Source organism: Anolis carolinensis, unplaced genomic scaffold, assembly GCF_035594765.1.
Source record: "Anolis carolinensis isolate JA03-04 unplaced genomic scaffold, rAnoCar3.1.pri scaffold_17, whole genome shotgun sequence".
NCBI classification, from domain to species: domain Eukaryota; kingdom Metazoa; phylum Chordata; class Lepidosauria; order Squamata; family Dactyloidae; genus Anolis; species Anolis carolinensis.
In genome coordinates this window covers 207,174-220,527 of record NW_026943827.1, presented here as the reverse complement: position 1 = coordinate 220,527, position 13,354 = coordinate 207,174, and the positions used below count along the sequence as shown (strand labels likewise).

Below are 13,354 nucleotides of genomic sequence, written 5' to 3'. Positions count from 1 at the left end.
TCACTATTACATATTTTATATAGTACATTATTGTTACATTATTTTTATTATGTTATATTAATATAATCATATTATATTACTATAATATAGTAAGAGAGCACTTATTATATTAGATTATGTTACTAATACTAATGAAATTATTATATAATTATTACAATATTAAAATGATATATGATATAATGATATAATATAATAATATAATTTTAATAATACAACCTAATATAATTATTATAATATTATTGTTATATCATTATATCATATAATATTACTATAATATAGTAATAGAGCACTTAGTATTAGTCATATAATCTAATAATATATTATTAATATTAAAATTATATTATATTATAATTTAATATATTATGTTATATTAATATGAAAATTATATTATACTATTATATCATATCTTATTGTGATATTACAATAATATAGTAATAGAGCACTTATATTATTACTAATACTAATATAATAATAATATATTAATATTAAAATTATATTATACCATTATATCATATTATAACTGTAATATACTAATAGAGCACTTATATTATTAGATTATATTACTACTAATAAAATATTAATATTAAACTTTTATTATTTAATAATTATATTATAATATGTTATATTAATATTAAACATATTCTTATACTATTTTATATTATAGTATGGGGATAATTGTTACTTTTTATCGTTATATATTATACTACAATTATACTACTATCACTATTAATATATTACTATATCATGTTATTCTTTTTGTTATTTTATATTTAAACGATGATGTTATAATTATATATATATTATTACATTATACTTTTACCTCATAATCCACGATGTCTTCCCTCCTTAAAGGAGACCTTATTCGCCCCGTTTAAAATGGCGCTTCTTCTCTCCTCAGTGTTTTCGGACTCCATTTCCCAGAAGCCTCTGCCCTTAATCCCAATGCGTTGGCCTTCTGGGAATCGTAGTTCGCTCCCGCCTTTCCCTCTCCTCTGCGCCTGCGCGTTGCCGTCGGCGCCTCTTAAAGGGGAAGCCGCCCTTTCGGGGCGACGTTTGCCCGCCAAAAAGTTCTCCGAGGCTCCTCCCCTTTAAGGGGTTCAAAATGGAAGCAGCCTCTCTGAGGAAAGTTTTGGCCCGCAAGGTAAGACGCGTGTCAGGGCGTTTCCACGTTAGGAAAACAGGGAGAGGGCTGGTTTGGTGTTGATCCGCATCGGATCCGCGTTCCTTTGGGAAAAACACGCCAACCGGGGTCGCAACACGCAAGGGGAAGATGCGTGTCGGGCGTTCACACGTGACATTACCCTCCCAACGCTATTTGACGCGTGTTTTACACATTTATCTTTATTTAATATCATATTGTATTGTTTATAATATGAATACTTACGATATTTTTAACAGGCCCGGGCCGGAAGTGAGGCCTGCGTACGGGGAGACTTCCGGCGGGCGGCGTCGCTCTTCGGCGAGGCCTTGGAGGCGGACCCGGACAACTGTGCGTTGCTTAGCAACCGCTCGGCGGCGCATCTGCGCATGCGCGACTATGCAGGCGCGCTCGCCGATGCCCAGCGCGCCTGCGCCATCAACCCCAAGTGGGCCAAGGTAAGGCCTCTTTTCGGCGGAACCAATGGGAAGGCGGCATGCAAATGAAGGGGCGGGACTCGAGGCTTGAAGGTTTCCTCAGTAAATAAAAGCCTTGACAGGAGGACACGCCCCCTGGCTGCAGAGGACCTATGAGAAGGCAGCATGCAAATGAAGGGACGTGGCTTGAAGGAACACAATAGAAAGCCAAACAAAAGCCTATTCAGTCACGCCCCTCTTAGCCACGCCCCTCACAAATAAACCTGATCATAGCCACGCCCTTTTCACTATAGGCCACGCCCTCCTTTTAATAGCCACGCCCCTTCAATTTACCTCACAAATAATGCTGTTGGTAGCCACGCCCCTTTTTAATTTCCTTCACAAAGGGCTTATAAAACCTCTGTCCGTAGCCACGCCCCCAGCTGCAGGGGACCTATGGGGAGGCAGCATGCAAATGAGGGAGAGGGGCTTTAAGGCCGTCAATATTTCCCGCTATTTCCCCTCACAAAGAAACCGCGTCTGCGCAGAAGCCTCCGTTGTAGCCACGCCCCCTTTCTATTTCCCTCTTTTTTCTGTGGACCCCGCCCCCTTATCGATAGACACGCCCCTTTATTTACCTTACAACGAAGCCTGCACGTAGCCACGCCCTCTTTCTCCATATATTTACCTCACAAAGAAACCGCGCCTGCGCAGAAGGCTCCTTTCCCTGCCTGAGTGATAGCCACGCCCCCTTTCCCTTACCTCACAAAGACTCCGCGCCTGCGCAGAAAGGCTGTTATGTCGGCCACGCCCTCTTACTCCCTCTTATTTGCCTCACAAAGAAGAAACCACGCCTGCGCAGAACCGGCCTTTGTACTTCAAGACGAAGCTGCGCCTGCGCACAGAGCGTTTTATCTGTCTGCCACGCCCCCTTTCTCCCTCTTATTTACCTCACAAAGAAGCCGCGCCTGCGCGAGTGATAGCCACGCCCCCTTTCCTCCCTTATTTCCCTCACAAAGAAGAAATCGCGCCTGCGCAGAAGCAGCCTTTGTACTTCAGGACGAAGTTGCGCCTGCGCAGAAGCCACCTTTGTACTTCACGAAGCCACCTTTGTACTTCAGGATGAGGATGCGCCTGCGCAGAAGCCACCTTTGTATTTCAGGATGAGGATGCGCCTGCGCAGAAGCCGCCTTTGTGCTTCAGGAGGAAACCGCGCCTGCGCAGAAGCCTCCAGCCGGTCGCCACGCCTCCTTTGTCTCTCATTCCCCCCTCACAAAGACGGAGCCGCGCATGCGCAGTGCCTTTTGGGCGTCGGGAGCGGCGAGGGGAGCCTCCCTCTGCTTTCTTCCTCGGCCGTCCGCCGAGGCCCCGCCCCTTCCTGCTTGGCCCCGCCTCCTTTTCCTCCCAGAAAGGGGCGGGGCCTGAGCGAGGATGATGAAATGGCAGCCCAGGAAGAAGGTCAGGCCTGGCCTCGATATTAGGCCTCGATATGCAAATGTATGCAGATGTATGCAAATGAGGGCCTGGGGAAGGGGCCGGGGGTCTAGATAGGTATTTATATATCTCTCTATGGCCTTATGAGGAAGCCCCTCGCCCATTCTGGCCTTCTCTGGTACTTCAGATAGGACAATTAATTGATATATTATTATATTATACATTATTATTATATCATATTATTGTTATATTATTATATTTATTATATTTGCTATACATCGGGCCTTGAGATAAAAGAATTAATGACACTTGATATATATATTATATTATTATATACTATTATTTTGTTTATTATGTATCTTAAATTATTATTTTATAACAGTTTATGTGGTATTGTTTACTATATATTTATTATTATATTGTGATATTAATTCCATTGTATCATATCTATAATGTTATGTTATTATACATTATATTGTTATATTAATTACATTGCATTATATTGCTATTGTACGTATAATATATATATATATATGTTGGAAATATGTATAAAAATAATATTGTATTATATATGTATATTATTGTATTTTATTATATTGCTATTATATTCTTTATATATATATATATTTGCTAATATATACATTATATTGTTGCTATTATATATATATATATATTTGTTTATTATATTAATATTTTATAATATCAATTATTATGTAATATTATTATTATATTACTATTACATCTATGTTTGCTATTATAAATATAATATATTTATTATAATGTTATTTTCTATTTTATGTATATTTATTATACTGTTTTATTATACTGCTGTTATATTCATTATATATATGCTATTATATATATATTTATTATAATTTGCTAATATATACATTATATTGTTTCTATTATATATATATATATATTTGTTTATTATATTAATATTTTATAATATCAATTATTATGTAATATTATTATTATATTACTATTACATCTATGTTTGCTATTATAAATATAATATATTTATTATAATGTTATTTTGTATTTTATGTATATTTATTATACTGTTTTATTATACTGCTGTTATATTCATTATATATATGCTATTATATATATATTTATTATAATAATTATTATACATGTTATAATAATATTATTTTATTTTATATGTGTATATTATATTATAATATAATATTGCTATTATATCTATTATAATTATATCTATTATATCTATTACACATATATGTTTGCTATTACATATGTATTCGTTATAATATTTTTATATTATATGTATATTTATTATGATATTGATATGATATTGCTATTATATCCATTATATATGTTTGCAATTATATATTGTTATATATTATCATAGAATAATTATTTTTATCTTTTTATATTACACATGCATTATTATTATATTTATTACATTGTATTTATTATTATATCCAATTATTATGATGTTTATTATATTATATTTATTATATTACTATATTAATATTTGAGAAAGGAATTGTTTGCCTGTGTTCCAAGTGTAGTCTAGATCCAATGTCAGCTGGGTTCAGTGGGTGCGGGTGAACTACAACTCATATATGTAAATCCCATCATCCCTGGTCCAAACCCTTCCAGACCGCAACAGGGCGTAGAGTGTGTCATGGGTGTCCTGTGTGCCAAGTTTGGTCTTGATCAGTCATTGGTGGTGGTCGCAGTGGTCTCAGGAAGTGAGTGAAGACAGTGTAAATCCCATCATCCCTGGTCCAAACCCTTCCAGACCGCAACAGGGCGTAGAGTGTGTCATGGGTGTCCTGTGTGTCAAGTTTGGTCTTGATCAGTCATTGGTGGTGGTTGCAATGGTCTCAGGAAGTGAGTGAAGATAGTGTAAATCCCATCATCCCTGGTCCAAACTCATCCAGACCGCAACAGGGCGTAGAGTGTGTCATGGGTGTCCTGTGTGTCAAGTTTGGTCTTGATCAGTCATTGGTGGTGGTCGCAGTGGTCTCAGGAAGTGAGTGAAGACAGTGTAAATCCCATCATCCCTGGTCCAAACCCTTCCAGACCGCAACAGGGCGTAGAGTGTGTCATGGGTGTCCTGTGTGCCAAGTTTGGTCTTGATCAGTCATTGGTGGTGGTCGCAGTGGTCTCAGGAAGTGAGTGAAGACAGTGTAAATCCCATCATCCCTGGTCCAAACCCTTCCAGACCGCAACAGGGCGTAGAGTGTGTCATGGGTGTCCTGTGTGTCAAGTTTGGTCTTGATCAGTCATTGGTGGTGGTTGCAATGGTCTCAGGAAGTGAGTGAAGATAGTGTAAATCCCATCATCCCTGGTCCAAACTCATCCAGACCGCAACAGGGCGTAGAGTGTGTCATGGGTGTCCTGTGTGTCAAGTTTGGTCTTGATCAGTCATTGGTGGTGGTCGCAGTGGTCTCAGGAAGTGAGTGAAGATAGTGTAAATCCCATCATCCCTGGTCCAAACTCTTCCAGACCGCAACAGGGCATAGAGTGTGTCATGGGTGTCCTGTGTGCCAAGTTTGGTCTTGATCAGTCATTGGTGGTGGTCGCAGTGGTCTCAGGAAGTGAGTGAAGATAGTGTAAATCCCATCATCCCTGGTCCAAACCCTTCCAGACCGCAACAGGGCGTAGAGTGTGTCATGGGTGTCCTGTGTGTCAAGTTTGGTCTTGATCAGTCATTGGTGGTGGTTGCAATGGTCTCAGGAAATGAGTGAAGATAGTGTAAATCCCATCATCCCTGGTCCAAACTCTTCCAGACCGCAACAGGGTGTAGAGTGTGTCATGGGTGTCCTGTGTGTCAAGTTTGGTCTTGATCAGTCATTGGTGGTGGTCGCAGTGGTCTCAGGAAGTGAGTGAAGATAGTGTAAATCCCATCATCCCTGGTCCAAACCCTTCCAGACCGCAACAGGGCGTAGAGTGTGTCATGGGTGTCCTGTGTGCCAAGTTTGGTCTTGATCAGTCATTGGTGGTGGTCGCAGTGGTCTCAGGAAGTGAGTGAAGATAGTGTAAATCCCATCATCCCTGGTCCAAACCCTTCCAGACCGCAACAGGGCGTAGAGTGTGTCATGGGTGTCCTGTGTGCCAAGTTTGGTCTTGATCAGTCATTGGTGGTGGTTGCAATGGTCTCAGGAAATGAGTGAAGATAGTGTAAATCCCATCATCCCTGGTCCAAACTCTTCCAGACCGCAACAGGGTGTAGAGTGTGTCATGGGTGTCCTGTGTGCCAAGTTTGGTCTTGATCAGTCATTGGTGGTGGTCGCAGTGGTCTCAGGAAGTGAGTGAAGATAGTGTAAATCCCATCATCCCTGGTCCAAACCCTTCCAGACCGCAACAGGGCGTAGAGTGTGTCATGGGTGTCCTGTGTGTCAAGTTTGGTCTTGATCAGTCATTGGTGGTGGTTGCAATGGTCTCAGGAAGTGAGTGAAGATAGTGTAAATCCCATCATCCCTGGTCCAAACTCATCCAGACCGCAACAGGGCGTAGAGTGTGTCATGGGTGTCCTGTGTGTCAAGTTTGGTCTTGATCAGTCATTGGTGGTGGTCGCAGTGGTCTCAGGAAGTGAGTGAAGACAGTGTAAATCCCATCATCCCTGGTCCAAACCCTTCCAGACCGCAACAGGGCGTAGAGTGTGTCATGGGTGTCCTGTGTGCCAAGTTTGGTCTTGATCAGTCATTGGTGGTGGTCGCAGTGGTCTCAGGAAGTGAGTGAAGACAGTGTAAATCCCATCATCCCTGGTCCAAACCCTTCCAGACCGCAACAGGGCGTAGAGTGTGTCATGGGTGTCCTGTGTGTCAAGTTTGGTCTTGATCAGTCATTGGTGGTGGTTGCAATGGTCTCAGGAAGTGAGTGAAGATAGTGTAAATCCCATCATCCCTGGTCCAAACTCATCCAGACCGCAACAGGGCGTAGAGTGTGTCATGGGTGTCCTGTGTGTCAAGTTTGGTCTTGATCAGTCATTGGTGGTGGTCGCAGTGGTCTCAGGAAGTGAGTGAAGATAGTGTAAATCCCATCATCCCTGGTCCAAACTCTTCCAGACCGCAACAGGGCATAGAGTGTGTCATGGGTGTCCTGTGTGCCAAGTTTGGTCTTGATCAGTCATTGGTGGTGGTCGCAGTGGTCTCAGGAAGTGAGTGAAGATAGTGTAAATCCCATCATCCCTGGTCCAAACCCTTCCAGACCGCAACAGGGCGTAGAGTGTGTCATGGGTGTCCTGTGTGCCAAGTTTGGTCTTGATCAGTCATTGGTGGTGGTCGCAGTGGTCTCAGGAAGTGAGTGAAGATAGTGTAAATCCCATCATCCCTGGTCCAAACCCTTCCAGACCGCAACAGGGCGTAGAGTGTGTCATGGGTGTCCTGTGTGCCAAGTTTGGTCTTGATCAGTCATTGGTGGTGGTTGCAATGGTCTCAGGAAATGAGTGAAGATAGTGTAAATCCCATCATCCCTGGTCCAAACTCTTCCAGACCGCAACAGGGTGTAGAGTGTGTCATGGGTGTCCTGTGTGTCAAGTTTGGTCTTGATCAGTCATTGGTGGTGGTTGCAATGGTCTCAGGAAATGAGTGAAGATAGTGTAAATCCCATCATCCCTGGTCCAAACTCATCCAGACCGCAACAGGGCGTAGAGTGTGTCATGGGTGTCCTGTGTGTCAAGTTTGGTCTTGATCAGTCATTGGTGGTGGTCGCAGTGGTCTCAGGAAGTGAGTGAAGATAGTGTAAATCCCATCATCCCTGGTCCAAACTCTTCCAGACCGCAACAGGGCATAGAGTGTGTCATGGGTGTCCTGTGTGCCAAGTTTGGTCTTGATCAGTCATTGGTGGTGGTCGCAGTGGTCTCAGGAAGTGAGTGAAGATAGTGTAAATCCCATCATCCCTGGTCCAAACCCTTCCAGACCGCAACAGGGCGTAGAGTGTGTCATGGGTGTCCTGTGTGCCAAGTTTGGTCTTGATCAGTCATTGGTGGTGGTTGCAATGGTCTCAGGAAATGAGTGAAGATAGTGTAAATCCCATCATCCCTGGTCCAAACTCTTCCAGACCGCAAGAGGGCGTAGAGTGTGTCATGGGTGTCCTGTGTGTCAAGTTTGGTCTTGATCAGTCATTGGTGGTGGTCGCAGTGGTCTCAGGAAATGAGTGAAGATAGTGTAAATCCCATCATCCCTGGTCCAAACTCTTCCAGACCGCAAGAGGGCGTAGAGTGTGTCATGGGTGTCCTGTGTGCCAAGTTTGGTCTTGATCAGTCATTGGTGGTGGTTGCAATGGTCTCAGGAAATGAGTGAAGATAGTGTAAATCCCATCATCCCTGGTCCAAACTCTTCCAGACCGCAACAGGGCGTAGAGTGTGTCATGGGTGTCCTGTGTGCCAAGTTTGGTCTTGATCAGTCATTGGTGGTGGTCGCAGTGGTCTCAGGAAATGAGTGAAGATAGTGTAAATCCCATCATCCCTGGTCCAAACTCTTCCAGACCGCAAGAGGGCGTAGAGTGTGTCATGGGTGTCCTGTGTGTCAAGTTTGGTCTTGATCAGTCATTGGTGGTGGTTGCAATGGTCTCAGGAAGTGAGTGAAGATAGTGTAAATCCCATCATCCCTGGTCCAAACTCTTCCAGACCGCAACAGGGCGTAGAGTGTGTCATGGGTGTCCTGTGTGTCAAGTTTGGTCTTGATCAGTCATTGGTGGTGGTTGCAATGGTCACAGGAAGTGAGTGAAGATAGTGTAAATCCCATCATCCCTGGTCCAAACTCTTCCAGACCGCAACAGGGCGTAGAGTGTGTCATGGGTGTCCTGTGTGCCAAGTTTGGTCTTGATCAGTCATTGGTGGTGGTCGCAGTGGTCTCAGGAAGTGAGTGAAGGTAGTGTAAATCCCATCATCCCTGGTCCAAACTCTTCCAGACCGCAACAGGGCGTAGAGTGTGTCATGGGTGTCCTGTGTGCCAAGTTTGGTCTTGATCAGTCATTGGTGGTGGTTGCAATGGTCTCAGGAAGTGAGTGAAGATAGTGTAAATCCCATCATCCCTGGTCCAAACTCTTCCAGACCGCAACAGGGTGTAGAGTGTGTCATGGGTGTCCTGTGTGTCAAGTTTGGTCTTGATCAGTGATTGGTGGTGGTTGCAATGGTCTCAGGAAGTGAGTGAAGATAGTGTAAATCCCATCATCCCTGGTCCAAACTCTTCCAGACCGCAACAGGGCGTAGAGTGTGTCATGGGTGTCCTGTGTGTCAAGTTTGGTCTTGATCAGTGATTGGTGGTGGTTGCAATGGTCTCAGGAAGTGAGTGAAGATAGTGTAAATCCCATCATCCCTGGTCCAAACTCTTCCAGACCGCAACAGGGCGTAGAGTGTGTCATGGGTGTCCTGTGTGCCAAGTTTGGTCTTGATCAGTCATTGGTGGTGGTCGCAGTGGTCTCAGGAAGTGAGTGAAGATAGTGTAAATCCCATCATCCATGGTCCGCCTTCCTCCAAACTTCACCAAGATGTAAAGTGGGGAGTGGGGAGTCTGTGTGCCAAGTTTGACCATGATAGGCCTTCCGTTGACCATGATAGGCCTTCTGTTGACCATTATAGGCCTCCTGTTGAGCATTGGTGTCCATTGTTGACCATGATAGGCCTTCCGTTGACCATGATAGGCCTTCTGTTGACCATTAAATCCTTCTGTTGACCATTATAGGCCTCCTGTTGACCATTGGTGTCCATTGTTGACCATGATAGGCCTTCCGTTGACCATGATAGGCCCTCTGTTGACCATTAAATCCTTCTGTTGACCATTATAGGCCTCCTGTTGAGCATTGGTGTCCATTGTTGACCATGATAGGCCTTCCGTTGACCATGATAGGCCTTCTGTTGACCATTAAAACCTTCTGTTGACCATTAAAGCCTTCTGTTAACTATTAAAACCTTCTGTTGAACATAAAAGCCTTCTGATGACCATTATAGGCCTTCTGTTGACCATTGGTATCCATTGTTGATCATTATAGGCCTCATATTGCTCATTATAGGCCTTCTGTTGAGCATTTGTATCCATTGTTGACCATTAACACCTTCTGTTGACCATTAAATCCTTCTGTTGAGCACTGGTATCCATTGTTAACCATTATAGGTCTTCTGTTGAGCATTATAGACCTTCTGTTGAGCACTGGTATCCATTGTTGACGATGATAGGCCTTCTGTTGGCAATTATACACCTTCCATTGACCATTATAGGCCTCCTGTTGACCAATATAGGCCTTCTGTTGAGCATTGGTATCCATTGTTGACCATTAACGCCATCTGTTGACCACTGTAGGCCTTATGTTGACCATTGTTGATCATTATAGGCCTCATGTTGATCATTATAGGCCTTTTGTTGAGCATTGATGTCCATTGTTTACCATTATAGGCCTTCCATTGACCATTAAAACCTTCTGTTGACTATTGGTATCGATTGTCGACCATTATAGGCCATCTGTTGTCCATCATAGACCTTCTGTTGAGCATTGGTATCCATTGTTGACCATTATAGGCCTTCTGTTTAACATTATAGGCCTCTGGTATTCCTTGGTATTCCTTGTTGATCGTTACAGACCTTGTGTTGACCATTATAGGACTTCTCTTGACCATTATAGACCATCTGATGAGCATTGGTATACATTGTTGACCATTATAGGCCTTCTGTTGACCATAAAAACCTTCTGTTGACCAATATAGGCCTTCTGTTGAGCATTGGTATCCATTGTTGACCTTTGTAGGCCTTCTGTTGGCCATCGAAGCCTTCCGTTGACCATTCTAGGCTTCCCGTTGACCATTGTATCCGTTGTTGACCATTATAGACCTTCTGTTGACACTAATGCCTTCTGTTGACCATTATAGGCCTTCTGTTGAGCATTGGTATCCATTGTTGACCTTTGTAGGCCTTCTGTTGGCCATCGAAGCCTTCCGTTGACCATTCTAGGCTTCCCGTTGACCATTGTATCCATTGTTGACCATTATAGACCTTCTGTTGTCACTAATGCCTTCTGTTGACCATTAGAGGCCTTCTGTTGAGCATTGGTATCCATTGTTGACCTTTGTAGGCCTTCTGTTGGCCATCGAAGCCTTCTGTTGACCATTCTAGGCTTCCCGTTGACCATTGTATCCATTGTGGACCATTATAGACCTTCTGTTGACACTAATGCCTTCTGTTGACCATTATAGGCCTTCTGTTGAGCATTGGTATCCATTGTTGACCTTTGTAGGCCTTCTGTTGGCCATCGAAGCCTTCCGTTGACCATTCTAGGCTTCCCGTTGACCATTGTATCCGTTGTTGACCATTATAGACCTTCTGTTGACACTAATGCCTTCTGTTGACCATTATAGGCCTTCTGTTGAGCATTGGTATCCATTGTTGACCTTTGTAGGCCTTCTGTTGGCCATCGAAGCCTTCCGTTGACCATTCTAGGCTTCCCGTTGACCATTGTATCCATTGTTGACCATTATAGACCTTCTGTTGACACTAATGCCTTCTGTTGACCATTATAGGCCTTCTGTTGAGCATTGGTATCCATTGTTGACCTTTGTAGGCCTTCTGTTGGCCATCGAAGCCTTCCGTTGACCATTCTAGGCTTCCCGTTGACCATTGTATCCGTTGTTGACCGTTATAGACCTTCTGTTGACACTAATGCCTTCTGTTGACCATTATAGGCCTTCTGTTGAGCATTGGTATCCATTGTTGACCTTTGTAGGCCTTCTGTTGGCCATCGAAGCCTTCCGTTGACCATTCTAGGCCTCCCGTTGACCATTGTATCCATTGTTGACCATTATAGACCTTCTGTTGACACTAATGCCTTCTGTTGACCATTATAGGCCTTCTGTTGAGCATTGGTATCCATTGTTGACCTTTGTAGGCCTTCTGTTGGCCATCGAAGCCTTCTGTTGACCATTCTAGGCTTCCCGTTGACCATTGTATCCATTGTTGACCATTATAGGCCTTCTGTTGAGCATTGGTATCCATTGTTGACCTTTGTAGGCCTTCTGTTGGCCATTGAAGCCTTCCGTTGACCATTCTAGGCCTCCCGTTGACCATTGTATCCATTGTTGACCATTATAGACCTTCTGTTGACACTAATGCCTTCTGTTGACCATTATAGGCCTTATGTTGAGCATTGGTATCCATTGTTCACCTTTGTAGGCCTTCTGTTGGCCATTGAAGCCTTCCGTTGACCATTTTAGGCCTCCCGTTGACCATTGTATCCATTGTTGACCATTATAGACCTTCTGTTGACACTAATGCCTTCTGTTGACCATTATAGGCCTGATGTTGAGCATTGGTATCCATTGTTCACCTTTGTAGGCCTTCTGTTGGCCATTGAAGCCTTCCGTTGACCATTCTAGGCTTCCCGTTGACCATTGTATCCATTGTTGACCATTATAGACCTTCTGTTGACACTAATGCCTTCTGTTGACCATTATAGGCCTTCTGTTGAGCATTGGTATCCATTGTTGACCTCTGTTGGCCTTCAAAGCCTTCCGTTGACCATTCTAGGCTTCCCGTTGACCATTGTATCCATTGTTGACCATTATAGACCTTCTGTTGACACTAATGCCTTCTGTTGACCATTATAGGCCTTCTGTTGAGCATTGGTATCCATTGTTGACCTTTGTAGGCCTTCTGTTGGCCATCGAAGCCTTCCGTTGACCATTCTAGGCTTCCCATTGACCATTGTATCCATTGTTGACCATTATAGACCTTCTGTTGAACATTAAATCCTTCCGTTGACCATTATAGGCCTTCTGTTGAGCATTGGTATCCATTGTTGACCTTTGTAGGCCTTCTGTTGGCCATCGAAGCCTTCCGTTGACCATTCTAGGCTTCCCGTTGACCATTGTATCCATTGTTGACCATTATAGACCTTCTGTTGAACATTAAATCCTTCTGTTGACCATTATAGGCCTTCTGTTGAGCATTGGTATCCATTGTTGACCTTTGTAGGCCTTCTGTTGGCCATCGAAGCCTTCCGTTGACCATTCTAGGCTTCCCGTTGACCATTGTATCCATTGTTGACCATTATAGACCTTCTGTTGAACATTAAATCCTTCTGTTGACCATTATAGGCCTTCTGTTGAGCATTGGTATCCATTGTTGACCTTTGTAGGCCTTCTGTTGGCCATCGAAGCCTTCCGTTGACCATTCTAGGCTTCCCGTTGACCATTGTATCCATTGTTGACCATTATAGACCTTCTGTTGAACATTAAATCCTTCTGTTGACCATTATAGGCCTTCTGTTGAGCATTGGTATCCATTGTTGACCTTTGTAGGCCTTCTGTTGGCCATCGAAGCTTTCCGTTGACCATTCTAGGCTTCCCGTTGACCATTGTATCCATTGTTGACCATTATAGACCTTCTGTTGACACTAATGCCTT

The 13,354-nt window shown here is 43.4% G+C and overlaps 1 protein-coding gene across 1 annotated transcript in view; it reads left to right on the top strand.

Annotated features, from left to right (window-relative positions):
- Window positions 1-1,008: 1,008 nt before the first annotated feature.
- Window positions 1,009-13,354, top strand: part of LOC134294603 (tetratricopeptide repeat protein 28-like) — a 103,867-nt gene continuing 91,521 nt past the window's right edge. Inside the window, 2 exon segments of the mRNA XM_062966176.1 lie at window positions 1,009-1,141; window positions 1,399-1,596. Coding sequence (XP_062822246.1) covers window positions 1,103-1,141; window positions 1,399-1,596 — 237 coding nt within the window. The 5' untranslated portion in view covers window positions 1,009-1,102.